General features: G+C 63.5%; 1 protein-coding gene across 4 annotated transcripts in view; it reads left to right on the top strand.

Annotated features, from left to right (window-relative positions):
* The window catches only part of PDE4C (phosphodiesterase 4C), an 87,148-nt gene extending 71,124 nt beyond the window's left edge, over positions 1 to 16,024 (top strand). For all 4 annotated transcript variants that reach the window (XM_075902919.2, XM_075902920.2, XM_075902921.2 and 1 more), the window contains 9 exons: positions 230 to 323; positions 7,582 to 7,760; positions 8,578 to 8,676; positions 9,165 to 9,329; positions 11,462 to 11,561; positions 12,200 to 12,354; positions 12,849 to 12,971; positions 13,560 to 13,742; positions 14,261 to 16,024. In XM_075902919.2, coding sequence (XP_075759034.2) covers positions 230 to 323; positions 7,582 to 7,760; positions 8,578 to 8,676; positions 9,165 to 9,329; positions 11,462 to 11,561; positions 12,200 to 12,354; positions 12,849 to 12,971; positions 13,560 to 13,742; positions 14,261 to 14,842 — 1,680 coding nt within the window. In that variant the 3' untranslated portion in view covers positions 14,843 to 16,024. The remainder of the gene's footprint in view (positions 1 to 229; positions 324 to 7,581; positions 7,761 to 8,577; positions 8,677 to 9,164; positions 9,330 to 11,461; positions 11,562 to 12,199; positions 12,355 to 12,848; positions 12,972 to 13,559; positions 13,743 to 14,260) is intronic.
* The last annotated feature ends 3,131 nt before the right edge of the window (positions 16,025 to 19,155 follow it).

Raw genomic sequence — 19,155 nt, 5'->3', positions numbered from 1 at the left:
GCTGTGTCCTTCCACCCTCCTCCCCCTAGAGCCCACTAGGTCCTTCCACATGCCCCCAGAGCCCGCTGGGTCCTTCCACCGCACCCAGAGCCCGCTGGGTCTTTCTACTCCAGCGCCTCACCATCCCTCTGGGCAGGGCCCCACAGGCTGGAGCGATGATTCCTCCATCACGGAGCCGCTCCGCTCTCCTGGCCGCGTTTCCAATGGGCACCTTTGCTTGTCGTTGCAGTTTAAAAGGATGCTGAATAGGGAACTGACGCACCTCTCGGAAACCAGCCGCTCTGGCAACCAGGTGTCCGAGTACATCTCCAGCACCTTCCTGGGTGAGTAGCAGGGCTGGGGGATGCCGCGTCGTCCTGTGCATATCCCAGGTGTGCCCCATCCACACACTTCCCGGCAGGCAGTGCGGTGTCTGGAGTTGAAAGACCAGTGCAAAGCTGGGGTGGGGCTGGAGCCGGCGATTTTCTCCTGTGCTGCACTGTCTTAAGAACATAAGAATGACCAGACTGGGTCAGACCAAAGGTCCATCTAGCCCAGTATCCTGTCTGCCGACAGTGGCCAATGCCAGATGCGCCAGAGGAAGTGAACACAACAGGTAATCCTCATGTGATCCCTCCCCTGTCACCCATTTCCAGACAAAGAGAGGCTAGGGACACCATTCCTACCCATCCTGACTCATAGCCATTGATGGACCTAACCTCCATGAATGTATCTGGCTCTTTTTTGAACCCTGTTAAAGTCCTGGCCTTCACCACATCCTCTGGCAAGGAGTTCCACAGGTTAACTGTGCGCTGGGTGAAGAAAAACGTCCTTCATGCTGCGTCCATCCCCGCGCCCTCCATCGTGTGCTAAGAAAAGGGACTAGCTCCAGCCACGTGCGGAAGCCCCTTCTCCTCTAAGGTTTTCCTAGATGGGGCTGTGGCGGCACGTTGGGTACCCCCCAGATCCTGCACCCCGTTTCCAGCAAGATGAGACTCCACCAGCCAGTAGAAGAGGGAGGGTTTATTGCTTCTGCAAGGTACAGCGCAGCCCGGGTTCTATGTGGGCATGGAAGTGAGGAGCCAGGCAGCCTCAGGGTCCCGAACCCCCAGTCCTCAGCTTAGGCTCTTCTCTTCATGTTCCCCCCCGACCAACTCCCCAGCTCCCAGGCCCTGCCCCGTCCTGGTACATGGAGAGAGACCTGCCTCCGGAGCATCAGGTCTCCAGGAGGAGCTGGCCTGATTGGCCTTCCTCCCCCTTTGAGCTGAGGTTTGCCCGGGGGCCGCCTGCCCTTCCCCTAGCCCCAGCCAGTTAACCCTGGAAAGTCTCCGGTTGTGGGACCTGTCCTGGTGCCTGGTGCACTGAGCCCTCTTGTGGCCTCTTTGCCTGCAGCGATGGCAGGTTAGGCCCTGCGGGTCCTTTCGGGCTGGTTCCATCCGGACCCTGGCTGTCTCTCTGGGGGCGGATAGCTGGGCCCTGTCTCTTGGGCTCGCCCCATAGGTGATTTCCTCCATTGCTCAGCCGAGAACTGGACTCTGCGCGATTCCGGGACTCCCATTCACACCTGGACTGGCTGTCCGTGAACTCATCCGCCAGCCTCCCGGCATCCTGGGGGTCCTCTGGCCTTCAGTCCCTGAGCCACAGCCTCAGGATGGGTGGGCACGCTTCATAGAACTGTTCCAGGATCATCAGCTTAAACAGGTCCTTTGCGGTCTGGGCCCTGACCCCGAACACCGACTTGCAGCTGTCTGGCGCCAGGCAGGAGACCATAACCACATGGGTCTCCCTTGGCTCTTTCTACACTCCCTGGAACTTCTTCCTGTACGTCTCAGGGGTCAGCCCGAACTTGTGCAGCAGGGCCTCTTTGACCCGTTCGTAGTCACCTTGCTGCTACAGGGGTGCAGGCTCAGGGGGGATCCACAACGCGCCCTCACAGGGGCAAAACCCTGGTGGAACACAGAGAGGGACTGGTGACTGTGGTGGAAGAGGGCTTTGTTTCTGATGCGATTGGGTGTGATCTCTGCGGGGCGGGGTGTGTTTGCAAAGCGCCCAGCACAATGGGGCTGGGGGTGGCTGCAGTCGGAGGGGATACTGATGTTGGGGGAGTGAAGATGCCACACCCTACAACTCCACGCCACGTCAGGCAGGTCGGGAAGTCGTGTGACCCAGCACTAAACAGACCGGGCGTGTCACAATCTCCAGGTGCAACCGCCCCAAATGAGCCAGAGCAGGAAGAGCTAAATGGCTCTTGGCCCCAGAGAAGTCCTGCGTGGATTATGCTGTTTTCCAGAGAAGCCAACGCGCCGATAAAAAGACACAGGGCCTGATTCCCTGCGGGGGTGGGTCAGCACGGCACAGACGCAAGTCGGAGCTGTGCCAGCGAGCTCTCGCTAAGGACATGACCCGATCAGGATCCCGCCGTGGGGCTCAGCCCCATCCTGGGCGTGTCTCTTGTAAACACTGCACTGCCCGGGCGTCTCTGGAGAAAAACATGTTTGAAAATCTGCCCCCGCCCCATGCCAGGCTGGAAAAAAGCACCGGTACGGCATTTCCTGGAGCCGGCCGGGGGATAGACACGCACACCGGCTGTCCTTTAAAATGGATTTTACTGGGCTGTCTTCTTTAGCGCAGTGGCTCTCAACTGGGGTACCCGGACCCCAGCGCTCAGTAAGAGAGTTGCTCCTCCAAAAGCCCTAAGGAAATTGGTGCAAACTAAAATCTCCTGCAGACGGCGACTTGTTTAGACGAGACGCCCACGGGAAGTACAATAGGGACATGCCCCTTGATTTATGTGTCATTGGATGGTCCAAGTGAGCCAAGCCGCTGTTTGTCGGTCAGGGCGCACTGTGACTCTTGTGGAGTTTTGTCTGATTTTGCAAGCACGTCCTTTTGACAGGAGGTGAAACGTGGGGGGCACAGGGCAGTCTGACTCCGGACGGGGGGAGAGCTGTTGGACAGGACGAGAGCCAGACGCTGCTTTAGATCTTCCTCCGCAGCTTATCGGGGGCGGTAACATCTGGAGACCATAGCATGGCCGGGGGTTCGACGCCAGCACTGCCCTACAGCTACGGCAGCTGGGTGAGCTGTGCCTGCAGAGGGGTATGGGGTCCTTCCCCTGGCAGGCCAGTGCATTATAGAAGCCCTGTCCCGCATGGGCTGGGATGTCTCCGTGCCTCACTGCTGACCGGCGGTAATGAGAGCTGCCCTCCGCGAGGCCTGAGAGCCAGCGCCCAGCTCCCTCCGGCTCTGCAGCGGGCTCTGGCTGAGCACGGCGGCCTCCCTTCTTCCCAGTGGCGGGTGTGACGGCGCATCGGGGCACCCCAACCCTGCACCCCTGTCTGCAGCCAGATGTGAGTCTGAGTCAGGCCGTAGAATAGAAGGTTTATTTGCTGCTCAGAGATCCAGCGCTGCCACTGGAGCCAGGCCAGAGCCTTAATTCTCTCGGGGGAAAGGGGTTCACAGGCCCCTGAACCCCCCTGTCTGCTCTCTTCGTGCGTCCCTCCACCAAGACTTCCCCTTCTCCCAGCTCACAACACTCATCCCCCCAGGGAGCCACAGTCCTTTGTTCAAACTCCTTCCCCTGGCCAGGTGTGACGTTGCGAGGCCGTGGCCTGCGTGCCTCCGTGACGGCGTGTCGGAGAGCCCCCCGACCCTGCACCCCCATCCGCAGCCCTCTCTGCCAGACAGCAGAGTAAAAATGGGTTTATTGCTTCTCCAAGATACAGCCCAGCGTAGGTTTGATATAGGCATGGGATAGGCCAACAGCCCTAGTTCCCTTGGGGGGAAGGGGTTCACAGGCCCCTGAACCCCCTATACTGGTTTTTAGTCTCCATCCTCCATCGTCCCCACACTCCGGCTGCCCCCTCTCCCAGACCCTGCCCCCCAGCCGGGTGTCCGTCTCCGCCTCCCTTCCTTTGTCTCTCCCTCTGTTAACTGCTCAGGCCAATCCACATGTGGGTGAGTCAGTGAATCACACCTCACAGCGCAGCCAGGTGGGGACCCCGGGTTACAGAGCAGACAGCCCCCCACGACGTCACAGCCTCCCCTCAGGGACTATCCCCCGCTGGGCAGTGCACACAGACACGCAGTCTCTGCAGACCAGCATAGGGCAGTCGGGGTGACACCGCTCAACGCAGCAACCAGTGGGTGCCAAACCAGACAGGATCCAGGGCCACAAGAGTGGATAGCCCCCCGCTACGTCACAGCGGGGCTGTGGAATGGCTGCCCCCGAGGCCACCCTGTTACCCAGCAGAGACCTTATCTGGCCCAGTGGCCTTATCTGGCTGGGTGACGGCGGGGACGTGGCCTCCGCTGGGTGCGACGGGGCTGGTTATTACAAGGCGTGTCAGAGAGCGCTGGGGCAGGATGAGGGGCAGAGCGGAGGGGTTTCCCTGCTTCCAGGGGCTTGCTGTGCTCGCTGCACGTCAGCGTGGCCAGGCTGGGCTCCAGCAGCCTCGCAGTGGCCAAGCTGTGGCCCGCCTCTAGGGGTGGTTTGGTTTAACACCTCCCCGGCTGCCGTCCCGCCTGTTGGCCAGTGTGCTGGCAACAAGGCTCCAGCCGCTCAGCCAGCCTTTGCGGGAGGTGTGGAGCTGGCCACCTTTCTAGTGCCACGAGGGAGTGACCCAGAGGCCAGAAGATCTGTTCCTCGCGTGGCTGCCCATTCCCGGGTTCAGAGAGGAGGGTTTGCCAGTTCCGAGGGGTCTGTCGGCAGCCGACACAGGCATGCCCAGGCACTCCGATAGCCGGAGCATGGGAGCCGTGGCGGCCCGGGAGGCTGTGGGCACAGCTGCTGTTCCCGGAGCAAGCCAGACTCATGGGAGCTCGGGGTGTGCGCAGATAGCCACGTGGACAGACCCGGGAGCTTTGCCGACGCACAGAGCTGGGATCCCCAGCTCAAGGAGACGTGTGCACGCTGGTTCTGCTCCAGCCGGTGCATTCACAGTGGCGAGGACTCGCCGGGCTGAGGACGTACCCCGGGCCGCTGGCCACGTGGCCACAGTCGGAGCTAGTGTGGCGAAGGCGCCGCCAGCCCAGAGTGCAGACGCCGGCGGAGTGAGAGTGAGTTTGCCAGGAACTGCCAACCAGGGGACCCCAATGCTTACGTCAAGTTGAGGAGCTGCTCTGGCCGTTCCTTATGCCACCCGCTCCTTCGCCGGCCCTGGTGAGCACGGAGCAATTGCTGCGTGGCGCCGCGGCAGCCACTGACCCACGCCGTGGGTATGAAAACCCCACCAGGTAGACACACAAAGCAAAACAGCAGGAGCTTTTGGGTGCCTGGCTACAAGGGCCCGACGCACCAGGCTGTCCCGGTAAACCAGGGTGGAGGCTGGTAAGAGGGTCGTGAGAGCTGTGGCTAATCACCATTGGACCAGCTATTGGTCAGGCTGAATCTGATACAAGCCAGGCAGGGGATGGGGGATGGTGAATGGGAGATTTAAAGCAGCTGAGAGTTTCCCTGTTCTGGAGTGGGAGGCGGGGGGAATCCCAGCCCCCCTCGTTGTGCTTTGGGAGCAATGTGATGGGGATGACAGGCTGCGCCCCAGGCAATGCTCAGCGAGAAGCAGCTGCCTCCCATTTGCTCAGATGTCACGGCCAGTGTTCCCTGTAAGCTGGGCGCTTGTGCGGCCGCGCAAGAGAGATTCTAATGGCGCCCAGCTGATTAGCAGAACACCCACCGCTCGGTTTGTGTTTTTCCTTGTGGTGCACATTCCAACACATCTGGGGGCACATAGCAACATGTATTCCGCACACGGATGGAAAAACCGAGAGGGAACAGTAGTCACAGGGACAGGGCCGCGATGCCCAGTGTTTGTGGCTGGGATGGAGCTGGGAGCTGGATGTCCATCGGGCGCCTTCTGGCCCCAGAGATCTCATGCAGCCCTGGTGCCCGGTGCGGCATGGGGCGAACGAAACACCCTGCCCTTTCCAGAGACCCAATGCTGCCCCGGCGAATGCAGCAACATCAGAACTACTGACTGGCCTGCCCCGTGTGAGCGCTGCCCAGCGCCAGCCAGGGGCTGCCGGAAGCAGACCATGCGCCTCCAGGCCCGGCGCGGGGCGCTGCAGCTGTTACAGGGCCCTGCCCCGCGGCTCTGTCACAGGCCGGAGCTGGAGGTGAGATGCCTCCTTTCCTGCAGAAGCCAGAGCTCAGCCGCAGCCGGGCCCTGCCTTCCTCACTCTTGTCAGCTGGCGGCGGGAGGGCAGGGGGCTCGGCCCCCGGCGCCTGAACGGCAGCACCGGGTCCTTGTGGAGCGGCTCTGGGGGCAGTGGACATCTGGTTCCTTTGGGCTTCTTGTGCACAGGCCAGCGCTGCATGGGGCCGCGGTACAGACCCTGCCTTCGCGGGGCTGGCGGCTCGGGGCAGCCTGTGAGTCAGCGCTGCACCTTGACCCACCCCACACATGTTTTACACACACACACGCACACACAAACTTTGCTTTCATCTTCTATGTTTTTCACACACACACACACCCCGCCACCAGCCTTAGGCCCTCTGCTGAGACAGTGGGTCTCTCACTCAAGGAGCATTCAACACCTACCGGGCTACAGAAGCAGGAGAGGCTGCCCCAATCATACCCCGAGCCATTCCCCCTGCTTTCACCGGCCCCCGGGCACTTTCTAGGCTGAACAAAAGCAGGCTCCCAACCCGGCCTCTGGCCTGTTTCACGGAGGGGGAAACAGAGGCACAGATCTGGGCAGGGGCTTCCCCGGGAAGGGAGATCTCGGAGCAGCGCCCGGCTCTCCCAGTCTCTCTCCTCTGCACGAAGGAGGCCTGCGCACGCCAGTGGCGTGGCGAATGGGGCCGGTGCGGCGTTGCTGGAAAGGAGACACGGGGCTGTGCAGAACCCCGGCCTGCCTGGGTTCCCAGTGTTGCAGAGGAGGGGGCAGGTTCACGGGGGGGGGGGGGAATTGGACTTTGAAACATCACTTTGGCTGGGAAGCACCAACATTCCTCCACACGCTGCCTCCCGTTGCCATGGCAGCGATAATATTATTAGACTCCACCTGCGTCAGTTCTGGGGCTCAGCCAGATGGGCTTGCGGGGCAGGCCCGGCGGGGGCGGGGAGCACATGGGGGGTTGCTCCGGAGTTGGGACCCTCGAGGGAACGGCCAGCAGCAAGCGCGGGGGCAGGCCGGGGAGCAGGGCCGGCTGCTCTTGGGCGTTGCGGGCGGGCGCTGGGGCCGCGGTGCGGGGCTGGGAGAGGCGCCCGGCGCGGGACCAGCAGCGTTCTGCCGGCTGGGGGGCTGTTCACTGGAACTCTCCGCGCTCCCTCCTTGGCTGCCTGGGGCGCAGGGTCAGGGGCTTTCCCATGTCCAGGTGCCGGTGCCGACCCAGCCCCGGGCTGGCAATCTGCCGGTGTCACGCTGTTCTGCCCAAGGCTCTGAGGCAGGGGGCCGTTGAGGGCTCTGACCAGGCCGGTGCCCACTGGCTCTCAGCCTTTTGGCTCGCGGTTGCTCCAGGAAGCAGGGGAGAGAGCAAGGGCCGGAACGGTCACCGGGTCCAGGCCCGGGCAGCGTCCCCGCTCCCAGAGGGCGAGGGCTGGGCAGTGGGGAGGGACGTGCCCGGCTCACCCACCACGCTCTGCGTGTTCTCGCCCCCAGACAAGCAGCATGAGGTGGATATTCCCTCCCCGCCGCCCCAGGAGGAGGATGCGGAGGAGCAGCAGCTCCCCATGGTGCAGATCACCGGCGTGAAGAAGCTAACGCACAGCTCCAGCTTCGCCAGCGCCAGCATCCCGCGCTTCGGGGTCAGGACGGACCAGGAAGGGCTCCTGGCCAAGGTGAGCAGGCAGAGCCCACAAGCTGGTGCTTTGCCCGTGGCCCTTGGCCACACCCCCTGCCCTATGGGTGCCAGCCGCGTCCCCGTGGGTGCCTGCCACATGCCCTGCTGACTCCATGGCCCCGTGGCCACACCCCCTGCCCTCCTGCCCAGTGGGTGCCAGCCGTGTCCCCGTGGATGCCTGCCACATGCCCTGCTGACTCCCTGGCCCCGTGGCCACACCCTCTGCCCTCCTGCCCAGTGGGTGCCAGCCGTGTCCCCGTGGATGCCTGCCACATGCCCTGCTGACTCCCTGGCCCCGTGGCCACACCCCCTGCCCTCCTGCCCTATGGGTGCCAGCCGCGTCCCCGTGGATGCCTGCCACATGCCCTGCTGACTCCCTGGCCCCGTGGCCACACCCTTGCCCTCCTGCTCTATGGGTGCCAGCCGTGTCCCCGTGGGTGCCTGCCACATGCCCTGCTGACTCCCTGGCCCCGTGGCCACACCCCCTGCCCTCCTGCCCTATGGGTGCCAGCCGTGTCCCCGTGGGTGCTTGCCACATGCCCTGCTGACTCCCTGGCCCCCGTGGCCACACCCCTGCCCTCCTGCTCTATGGGTGCCAGCCGTGTCCCCGTGGGTGCCTGCCACATGCCCTGCTGACTCCCTGACCCCGTGGCCACACCCCCTGCCCTCCTGCCCTGTGGGTGCCAGCCGCGTCCCCGTGGGTGCCTGCCACATGCCCTGCTGACTCCTTGGCCCCGTGGCCACACTCCTTGCCCTTCTGCCCCGTGGGTGCCAGCCACTCGCCCTGCTGACTCCCTGCCACGTGTCTCTCCCAGGAACTGGAAGACACAAACAAATGGGGTCTCGACATGTTTAAAATCACAGAGTATTCTGGCAACCGCCCGCTGACGGTCATCATGTACAGCATCTTCCAGGTGAGACCCCCGGAGGGGCAGGGCAAGGGCAGGAGATGGGGGCAAGGTGGGGGAGAGGGCAGCATGGTTCCTCTGGCTCTAACCTGAGCCCCAGCAGTCTCTGGCCTTGCCTCTCCCACGCATCACCTTGTCCACACGGCCCTTCCCCTGTGCCTGGGGAGGTTCCAAGGCAGCTGCAGGACAGAGAAACTCCCTGGAGCCCTGAATTAAAAACCCCTTTGTCCAGCGGATGGGGGCTGGGGTGTCCCTGCTGCTGACGGAGTCATCTCCCCCACCCCGATCCCGCTAACTCGCCCCCCAGGTCCACCCAGGGCCCACCCTGTCCCAGACAGATGGGCAGGCAGGGGCTGGGCCCAGTGGGTGCAGCATCTTGGCCCCGGGGTACGTGGGGCTCTGACTCGTGCCCCTGAAGCTCGTCCTGCGGCTGGACCAGGGTGGCAGGGAGGGTCCTGCGCTGAGCCCGTCCCGCCCTCTCCGCTGCCCTGCAGGAGCGGGACCTGATGAAGACCTTCCGCATCCCAGCTGACACCTTCATCACCTACATGATGACCCTGGAGGACCACTACCGGGCCGACGTGGCCTATCACAACAACATCCATGCTGCAGATGTGGTCCAGTCCACGCACGTCCTGCTGTCCACGCCGGCTCTGGAGGTGAGGGGGTGGGGAGGGCTCCGAGGCTGCAGGCTGGGCGGCCGGTGGGGCTGCGCTAGCGGTGGGACCCGTGGAGGGGAGGAAGCGGCACGTCAGCTCTGCTGCCCGGGCTCCGTCTGCCCCATGTCACAAGCCACCCAACCCCAGGGAGGTTTGCCTGTCCTTTAATTAAAGAGACACCTTTGCATAGGAATCCGAGACTCCTGGAAGGGACCTCGAGAGGTCACCTACTTCAGCCCCCTGCCCTCACAGCAGGACCAAGGCCCGTCTAGTCCAAGGGTGGGGAACCTACACCCCAGGGACCACATCCAGTCCCTGGCTTGCCTGGGTCTGGCCCCCGAGGCTCGGGGTTCCCCCCCAGTCTTGGGGAGCCAGCATTGGCACTCCAGCTCTGAGGCCCCCTTATCCCCAGTCTGCTCCTGCACCCTACCTCCCTCCCACCTCCAACCTGCTCCTGCACCCCCCCACCCTCCCAGACCCACCAACCCCCAACACCTTAAGCCTGCTTCCCAGCAGTCCCCTCCCACACACTGAACCCCTTATTTTTGGCCCCACCCCAGAGTCTTGGGAAGGCCATGAAATCTACTAGCCCAGACCCCCCTAGACTTGGGGGGGGGTGGAATGTAGGAAGCATCTTTCTGCTTCTCGGTCGGGGGCCACATCAGTGAGGGGGTTTTGTTTTTGGGGCGGCGTTTTAGTTTCTCACTTGTGCCGCCGCCCACCCAAACAGGGTTCCCCACCCCTGATTCTGGAGCGGTGTTTCTCAACCAGTGGTACCAGTACCCTTAAGGGTGCTCGAGAGACGTCCGGGGCGGGGAGGGGTACGTCAACGCAACTGACATTTGGAGAAAACAGAATTTTTGTTTTACGTTTTACAGCACTTGATTATTTTTGTACTTTTTACACCCAAAAATGTCATCGCCCGCCCGGCTACGATTAAGTTGTTTATACAAATGTGTTGCAATGGTAGAAAAAAAAGTGCGTGTCTGCAAACTGTAGGTACTGGGGGTACTTATCATTTTTTAAGGGGTGCTTTATAGAAAAAAGGTTGAGAAACGCTGCTCTAGACCATCCTCGACGGGGAAAAATCTCTACGGACAGATATTCCCCAACTGGCACGTTGTCCCAGGGCTTCCCCACCCGGACGGTTCGCAAGTTTTGCCTCATGTCCAACTTAAACCGCCCTCGCTGCAAGTTAAGCCCCAGGCCTCTTGTCCTATCCTCGGAGGCCAAGGAGATCCATTTGCCTCCCTGCTTCCTGTAACAACCTTTGATCTGCTTGGACACCGTGGTCTCCTTTCACTCCCCTGGGGCAGCCAGTTCCCTGGTGTTTCGGGGCATCCCTGAAGGCAGGTCACTCTGTCTGGCAGGACAGCTGCCAGCAGGGATGGAGGACGGTAGGAGCAGGGCTAGTGGTTACACTTACTCCTCCCCGGAGATGCTGAGTCTCTCCACAGTCCCATCCTGGACCCAATCACACCACGATCCCAGCTGCAGGGGGAGGGGAGGTGCCTCCTGCCTGGAGTCAGTGGGGAATGCCCCAATTTTGCCTCACCTGGCTCGCCACCCCGGAGACTCGGGGGCTGTGTCTAGACTGGCCAGTTTTTCTGGAAAATCAGCTACTTCTCCGGAAAAACTCGCCAGCTGTCTACACTGGCCGCTTGAATTTCCGCAAAAAGCACTGACGATCTCATGTAAGAAATCAGTGCTGCTTGCAGAAATACTATGCTGCTCCCGTTCGGACAGAAGTCCTTTTGCGCAAAAGGGCCAGTGTAGACAGCCCAGACAGTGTAGCCAGCCAGACAGCGAAAAAGGCGATCGGGGCTTTTTTGCGGAAAAGTGCGTCTAGATTGGCACAGACACTTTTCCAAAAAAAGTGCTTTTGCGGAAAAGCGTCCTGCCAATCTAGACGCTCTGTTCCGCAAATGCGAAAACTTTTCCGTTAAAAGCATTTCCGGAAAATCATGCCAGTCTAGACGTAGCCAGGCAGCCCAGGATCAAGTGCCTCCAGCTGCCATTCACCAGATCCGAGCGGGTTCAGCCCTGGCCCCGCCGCGTCCATCGTCCCCTGGAGAGGCTTTCTTTCCATGCTGACTCCTCCCCTCCCCGGCCCTGCCTGTCCCCCATTGCAGGCTGTGTTCACCGACCTGGAGATCATGGCCGCCATCTTCGCCAGCGCCATCCATGACGTCGATCACCCCGGCGTGTCAAACCAGTTCCTGATCAACACCAGTAAGTTCAGCCCCTCTCCCCGCCAGGGACCCACGGGGCCAGCTCTGTCACTGGCCAGCCCCTGGAGAAACGTGTTGTGTGGCTCCGTGCCCCAGGGGACAGACACTGGCCAGGCGGAGCAGCCCGGGCAAAGGCCTGGCGCTCACAGAGCTAATTCCACTGCCAGCCTCCTCGGGCCGCATCCCTGGTAGCTGGGCGTTTGTGCAGCTGCTCAAGAGAGAGTCCGGTGCTGCCCCGTTGACTAGCAGAGAGCTCAGAGTGGGGTTTGTGGTTTTCCCTGTGGTGCACATCCAAACACCATTCGGTGCATGTAACAAAATTTATTCTACGCATGAATGGAAAAGATTAGAGGGAACATTACCCTGGGGGGTCACTGTAGATATTGTGAGCCTGTGTGTGGGCCTGCAAACAGCCGCGGTAAAGACACACTCAGCTATTGTGACGGGGCCATACCCATCCCTCCCAGACAGTTCCTGCCCTTAGTGTTTGTATGGCACTGGGTACCCTGGGCCTGGCTGGTGCCAACCATTTTCCAGCGCGGCCCCTTTGCAGCTGGGGTCCCCCCGAGTGCCACGCCCTCCAGACGGGCTGGCGGCAGGGCGCCCCTCCCCCCCCGCTAACCCCTCCCGCCCTTCCAGACTCGGAGCTGGCTCTGATGTACAATGACGTCTCAGTGCTGGAGAACCACCACCTGGCCGTGGGTTTCAAGCTCCTGCAGGCGGAGAACTGCGACATCTTCCAGTACCTCAGCAAGAAGCAGCGGCAGTCGCTGCGCAAGATGGCCATCGACATGGTGAGGGGGGTGGGACAGGGCCTGCCTGACGCGAGATGCAGGACCGGACCCTGCCTCCACAGGCGCCAGGCTGGGGTGCCCCCGGCGACGCCCCATGTGCCGCTGGCGCGAGAGCCCCCGGGACGGGCAGCGTGGCCAGGTCGGCCCCCTACGCCTGCATGGAATTACGGCCTCACGGTTACGCCCCCTCCCCGCACTGACCTGCCTCCTGCTGGCCCTGGCGCGCCCGGGCTGCAGACCGAGGGCCCCGGCGTGGCTGGTTCTAGTGTCACAGGCACGGCAGGGCTTGGCAGGGTCAGTGGTGCGTTCGTCCAGCCTGAGGGGGGGAGCAGCGGGCCCAGCAGAGCTCAGCCTCCGTCCCCTGTGCCCGGCAATTAGACCCGTCTCGCCTGGCATTGGGCTCCGTGGCGGAGGTTGCCGGGTGGTGGGCTGCCCGAGGTGCAGGGCCACGCGGCTGGAGGCAGACTAAGCGGGGCGCCCTCCCCTCCCTGCAGGTGCTGGCCACAGACATGTCCAAACACATGAACTTGCTGGCCGACCTGAAGACGATGGTGGAGACGAAGAAGGTGACCAGCCTGGGAGTCCTGCTGCTGGATAACTACTCGGACCGAATCCAGGTGAGGGTGAGGGGTCGCTTTGAGCATTGGCCTGCTAAACCCAGGGCTGTGAGTTCAATCCTCGAGGAGGCCATAGAGGCATCTGGGTCAAAATCTGTCAGGGATGGTACTTGGTCCTGCCGAGACGGCAGGGGACTGGACTCAGTGACCTGTCAAGGTCCCTTCCCGTTCTAGGAGACAGGCGTCTCCATTTCTTTAAGCTCTGGGGGCCAGGCCCCATGGAATAGGGCAGCCTGGCGCCAGATGGCTGCCGGCCCCGGCCCTCCCTTCACCCCTCTGCCGGTGGGTCTCCGGGCTGTGTCGGCCCCTGCTGGGGATAGACGGTAGCTCTCCTTCCTCGCTGCTGCCCCCTCTGAATCCAGCCCAGGCGCCACCTCAGCGGGGCACGTCCAGAGCCAGGCTGGGCCGCTCAGGCACATAACGAACGGATGCCCGGCCCAGACCTTGAGCATCTCCAGCAGCCATTGGCTGTCCCGAGCCCAGGAAGGAAAGGCTCCCGCTGCCCCCGGGAGTGGGGCCGGCCAGGACAGCCCAGCCCCAGGGAGGTGGCGGGGCTCCTGGCTAAGCTGTGCCTCTCCTTCCGCCCAGGTCCTGCAGAACATGGTGCACTGCGCCGACCTCAGCAACCCCACCAAGCCGCTGGAGCTGTACCGCCAGTGGACGGACCGGATCATGGTGGAGTTCTTCCACCAGGGGGACCGGGAGCGGGAGAAGGGCATGGACATCAGCCCCATGTGCGACAAGCTCAGCGCCTCCGTGGAGAAGTCCCAGGTGGGGACGGGGCTTGGGGCTGGGCGGGTCTCCTGGCCAGCCGGTGCAGCATGGCGTGGAGGGGCCAGCGAGGCACCCTGGAGCCCAGCGGGGGGGAGGGAGGAGGGTGGCCCAGGGAGGAGACTGGGGAACCCACCCTGAGCTGAGGGGCTCTTGGGCCAACCCTGTAGCTGCCACCCCCCGAGTCCTTGTGGCTGTGCCGGCTGCATGGCCAGAGGGGAGAACGCGGCGGAGTGTGCGTGCGGGCTTTAGGGGAGGGGTCCGGGTGGGGAGGCAGCCTGGGCCTACCCCGCTTTTGGCAAAAGCAGGGAGGAGCCGGCGCCGCGCCAGGGACTTTGGAGTCGCCCTTGGGCCCTCTGGAAATCAACCGAGCCCCGTCCCAGGGCAGGTCCCCGGGGGTGGGAGTTGGATGGGAGAAGGTGATGGAGACACTGGGCCTGACTGCAGGACTCTCCGGGGCAGGGGTGCTGCCCCCGTGGGGACGTGCCCCGTAACCCCAGCGCCGCCTTTTCTCACAGGTGGGCTTCATCGACTACATCGCTCACCCGCTGTGGGAGACCTGGGCCGACCTGGTGCACCCCGACGCCCAGGAGATCCTGGACACGCTGGAGGACAACCGGGAGTGGTACCAGAGCATGATCCCGCACAGCCCCTCCCTGGCGCCCGAGGGGCCGGACCCTGAGAAGGGCGCCGGGGGGGAGAAGTTCCAGTTTGAGCTGACACTGGAGGAGGAGGAGGGCGAGTCAGACATGGAGCCGGAGGAAGCCGAGAGCCCGCTGGAGGAGGACAACAGCGGCAGTGACTCCAAGACACTGGCCACGGACGACTCGGAGTCGGCAGAGCTCGAGCACCTGTCCCCTGGCTCAGCTGGCAGGGACTCCCCGCCTCCTGCCCCTGGCGGCCTGCCCAGGAACATGCTGGTCAAGCAGAAGGAGGCTTTGTGCTTTGACAACAGCAGGGCTCCGGAGAGGACGCTCTCACCGCTCGAAGACGGCACCTCAGCAGGGTGCCCGGAGCTAGGCCGCAGCAGGAGCCGGGAGCGGGGGGGGCTGGGCCTGGACACGGAGGGGAACCTCACGTTTCTGCCGCTGGGGACGTAACAGGCAGGGCCGCCGGGCCCGTGGCTTAGGCCTGGGAGCCACCCGGAGACCGGGACCTGCAGGGTCGTTCAGAGCGCGGGGCCGTCTCCCAGCGGCCTGGCGTGGAGCCCACGAGCTCTGTGGCCTCCACCCTCCTGTTGTGCCTGCTGGGGACTCTTGAGAGCGGGACCCTCCGGAGGGAGCAGGCGGCCCGTCTGGACTTGCCAGGCTGCCCGCGCGGCGTGGGAAGGGCTCTGTGCCGGAGCAGCCCCCAGCTGCCGGGCCGGGGCTGTGGCTGCAACCTTGTCGTGTGCGTCTCGCCCTGCTAGGTCTCTCCCTGCGTCCTGCGCCGGCCCGGACCCTGGCGGCCACACAGCCCCGCGGGTGGGTTCAGGCTGCAGCTTTGGGCACGTCCTCACCGGCTCCTGGGCGGGGAGCGTGTTCCCGGGTACCTAACCCTACGCCCTGGCAGCGTCCCTGCTTTGCTGGCCTGGCTCCCTACCCTGAGCTCCTTGGCAGCCATCTGCAGTCTCCTGCCTCTTGGCAGCTCCTCAGCACCCCGGCCTGCCCAGCGCTGCCTCCGTGGCCTCTCTGCCCTTCCGTCATGCTCCCCTGCTGGGGCGGAGCCCCAGTGACCAGTCGATTCACGCTCCCGTTACCTCCTGTCCGGGCAAATTCCCCATCTGCCCCCACCCCTCCTGCAGAGGGGACCCCTCCGCCCCGCTCCAGCGCCAGGCTCTGCGACCATCACCTCATCTCCCCGGGAGCTCTGGGGCCGGGTACTCAGCTGGCAGGTCCTGGCGCAGCTCCTTGGAACCCAGCCAAGCTGCCAGCCTGGGGTCCCACGAGTGACACCAGGTGCAGGCCCCTCGCCCCCAGGCCTGCCTGGGGGCACTGACTCCCTACCCCCCCCCACCTGCGGCTGGACCGGCGAGCCCCGGGCACGCGCCCGATGTCACTGTGCCCCTGCCGGGAGCTGGGCTGCTCCAGTTGTGGGGCGCTACGTCCCTGCCTCCCCCTGCCCTCCCGGCCCAGACGTGCGGGTCCCAGGGAAACCAGCAGGAGGCGCTGCTGCTAAGGGGCATTTTGTCCAAGACCCCATGGGGCAACGGGTCTCTGGTGGTCGCTGTTGGGGCTGGGAAGGCAGGGAGCATGGGGCAGGCGGGGGAGGGCTGAGAAGGCCAGAGAGTGCTGAGGGTGGGCTGGGGGGGAGTGCTGGAAAGTCCAAGGAGCACGGGGGAGGGGGTCAGGGAGTACTGGGGGGGTCTGGGAAGTCCAGTGCTGGGGGGCATCGGGGGGGGGGGGGACTGGGAAGGCCAGGGAGGCTGTGGGGGGTTGGGAAGGTCAGGGAGCACAGGGGGGCTGGGAAGTCAGGGAGCACGGGGAGGGTGGGGGCTGGGAAGTCAGGGAGCGCTGTGGGGGGTTGGGAAGGTCAGGGAGCACGGGGGGGGGGGCTGGGAAGGCCAGGAAGTGCTGTGGGGGGTTGGGAAGGTCAGGGAGCACGGGGAGGGGGGCTGGGAAGTCAGGGAGCGCTGTGCAGGGAGGCTGTGGCAACTGTAGAGCTTTGCAGGAGGAGGGGCTGGGTTTGGGGGCTGGGGAGACCACTAAGCACGAGGCCGCATGTTTAATTTATTGGGAGGGGCACATTCACTTTTTAAGCCCCCCTCGCACCCTCCCTCCCGGGTTTCTTTGCTAGACACTGGTTTTACTGTGATCGGCACTCGAAATGCTGCATTTACACCTTGCACTTTGGTGGCTCAGCCCCGCGCTGTGGCCCGGTTCCTCGTTCGCCGGGGGTCTGAGCGAGGGAAGCACCTCGCCGCCCCCCGCGGCTGTTCCGTCTCGTTTGGTTTTGCCCACTGTGATCCATGGACGTGTGTTTTTATCAGGAGATAAAGTCCCAAGCGGCTGGCAGACGTGGATGTTGGTGGTTCCTTGGAGACGGGGGCGGCGTTGTGCTGGGACGTCCCTCTGCTGCCACTTCTCGTGGGCCCGGGGCTGCACGGGGAGCCATCGAGATGCACGCTGGGCCCAGGAGGGAGGGACATCCCAGGTCCTGCCTCCATCCCAGTAGCTGCTCCGGGGCCTTTGCTTCTTCCGTCCCGGGGCCAGAGCCCGGCCGGCTGGGGGCACCTCTAACATTAAGCATCCCTGTTTCTGCTGTTGTGGCGGCTACACACCCCCAGCCATCGGGACCAGCACCTTGTGGTGCCTGGTGCTGGCCCCTAAAAGCACAAGGGGAATCATAGAACCATAGAGCTGGCAGAGACCTCAGAAGGTCAAGTCCAGCCCCCTGCTCAAGGCAGGACCGATCCCAACTAAATCAACCCGGCCAGGGCTCTGTCAAGCAGGCACTTAAACACCTCTAGGGATGGAGACTCCACCCCCTCCCTAGGGAACCCAGCCCAGCGCTTCCCCACCCTCCTCAGAAAATCGTTTTTCCTAATCTCCAACCTAGACCTCCCCACTGTAACTTGAGACCATTGCTCCTTGTTCTGCATCTGTCACCTCTGAGAACAGCCTCTCTCCATCCTCTTTGGAACCTCCCTTCAGGAAGTTGAAGGCTGCTATCAAATCCCCCCTCACTCTTCTCGTCTGCAGACTAAACAAACCCAAATCCCTCAGCCTCTCCTCATAAGTCATATGTTCCAACCCCCTCATCATTTTGGTTGCCCTCCGCTGGACCCTCTCCAATGTGTCCACATCCTTTCTGTAATGGGGGGCCCCAGAACTGGACACAATACTCCAGATGTGGCCTCACCAAAGCCGAATAAAGGGGAATAATCCCTTCTCTGGATCTGCTGGCAATGCCCCTCCTAATGCACCCTGATATGCAATTTGGCTTTTTGGCCACAAGGGCACATTGCTGACTCATATCCAGCTTCTCATCCAGCCCGCGTTTCGGCCACAGGGCTGATCCCAGGCAGGCTGAGCCCCTGGGCAGGGCTGAGAGAGGAAAGGAGTCAGCTGAGAGGCAACAGCGCCGAAAGCGGGACACTGGTCGGTTCCGGCGCGCACCTCCGGAGTGCACCATCCCTGCCATCCTCTGCCCGGCCCTCCCGTCTCCGTGAGAAGGGCCTGTGCTCTGTGCGGACTGAGGGGAAACCCGCCCCGTGCATTGCATTCACCAGGGAGGCTCCCGGGAGGAAGCAGAGAGCCTACCCCAGCCGTGTACAGCTCCGGGCACACACACTCCAGCAGGCCGGTCCGCCATTGGCGCTCCCCCCTCCCCAAGCTGGCGCTGGCTCTCTGGAGCCCTGCACAGGCTACTGCCTGCCCCACCCCTGGGCAGGTGTAACCCAGGAGTTAGGCTGTAGCTTTTGCTGCCGGCTGTGAGCTTTGGAGAGTCGTCCTAGCCCCTGCTACGAGGTGGGAATTTCCTCCTTGGCAGGCTGCTGGTCTGGGACAGCCCCTGTGCTGGGGGGCAGGGGGCCACTGACACCAGACTGGCTCCCCCCTTCCCTGCGGGGAGCTGGGCAGTGCTGCTGGGGTTAAAGGTCGCAGGGAATTTGCAGTTCTCCAGGGCACCCTGTAGCAGCGAGCCGGGCGGCAGCAGCCCGTTGCAGGGCAGTGAACGGAGCTGGGACCAATCTGCATGGAGAGATGCCCCAGGCTGAAGGAGGGGGCTGTGGAGTCCATGGCCGGCCCGTCCCCTGCCTGTGTTTGCTTTGCTTGCCCAGTCACCCTGAGCCTGGACATGGCTGCAGCACCCAAGGGCCGCTCAGCGACTGCTGTGATCACACGCCCATGCCGCTTGTGCCTGCAGGGCGCCGGACAAAATGCCCACCTGGGTCCCCCGGCAGAAGGGCCGGAGCCAAAGTGCTCAGAGTGGTATCGGCTACCCCAGGGGCTGAGCTCCCGGACCAGGAAAATCCCCCATCCTTGACCCCCTCCCCCAGCCACCAGGATGGGGCTCCCAATAACGGGCCGATGGTGCCACCCAGTGGCCAGTTGGGTTTGCCACGAAGACCCTGCTGGCTGGGGAGAGGTTTCCAGCCCTGCTCTGGTGCCCCACGGCCGGGGCATGGAATGAGGGCTCGCTCGGCCATGCCCGGGAGGCCAGTCCTGTCGCCCCACCACTGCCTCTGCCCGGGGCATGATGGGGCTCGAGGCCCAGGGCCCATCTCCCTCTCACTGGAAACGTGCCACGTGCTCAGGCGTGCACCAGCTTGTGGCTCTGCCTCTCCCCACGCTCATTTGCCACTGCCTAGGCTCTGCCCCAGAGCGGCAGGCTGTGTGCCGCTCACCAGCCCCGTGGAGGCCAGCCGTCAGCGAGCCAAAGCCCCGCGGGGGCCCTCTGCAGGCCGACCACGTGGCCACGTGGCCGCCCCTGC

This window comes from Pelodiscus sinensis, chromosome 32 (assembly GCF_052426305.1).
Source record: "Pelodiscus sinensis isolate ZL-2025 chromosome 32, ASM5242630v1, whole genome shotgun sequence".
In the NCBI taxonomy this organism is placed as follows: Eukaryota; Metazoa; Chordata; order Testudines; family Trionychidae; genus Pelodiscus; species Pelodiscus sinensis.
The sequence above is the reverse complement of the archived record's forward strand: the minus strand, read 5'-3'. Positions and strand labels throughout refer to the sequence as shown.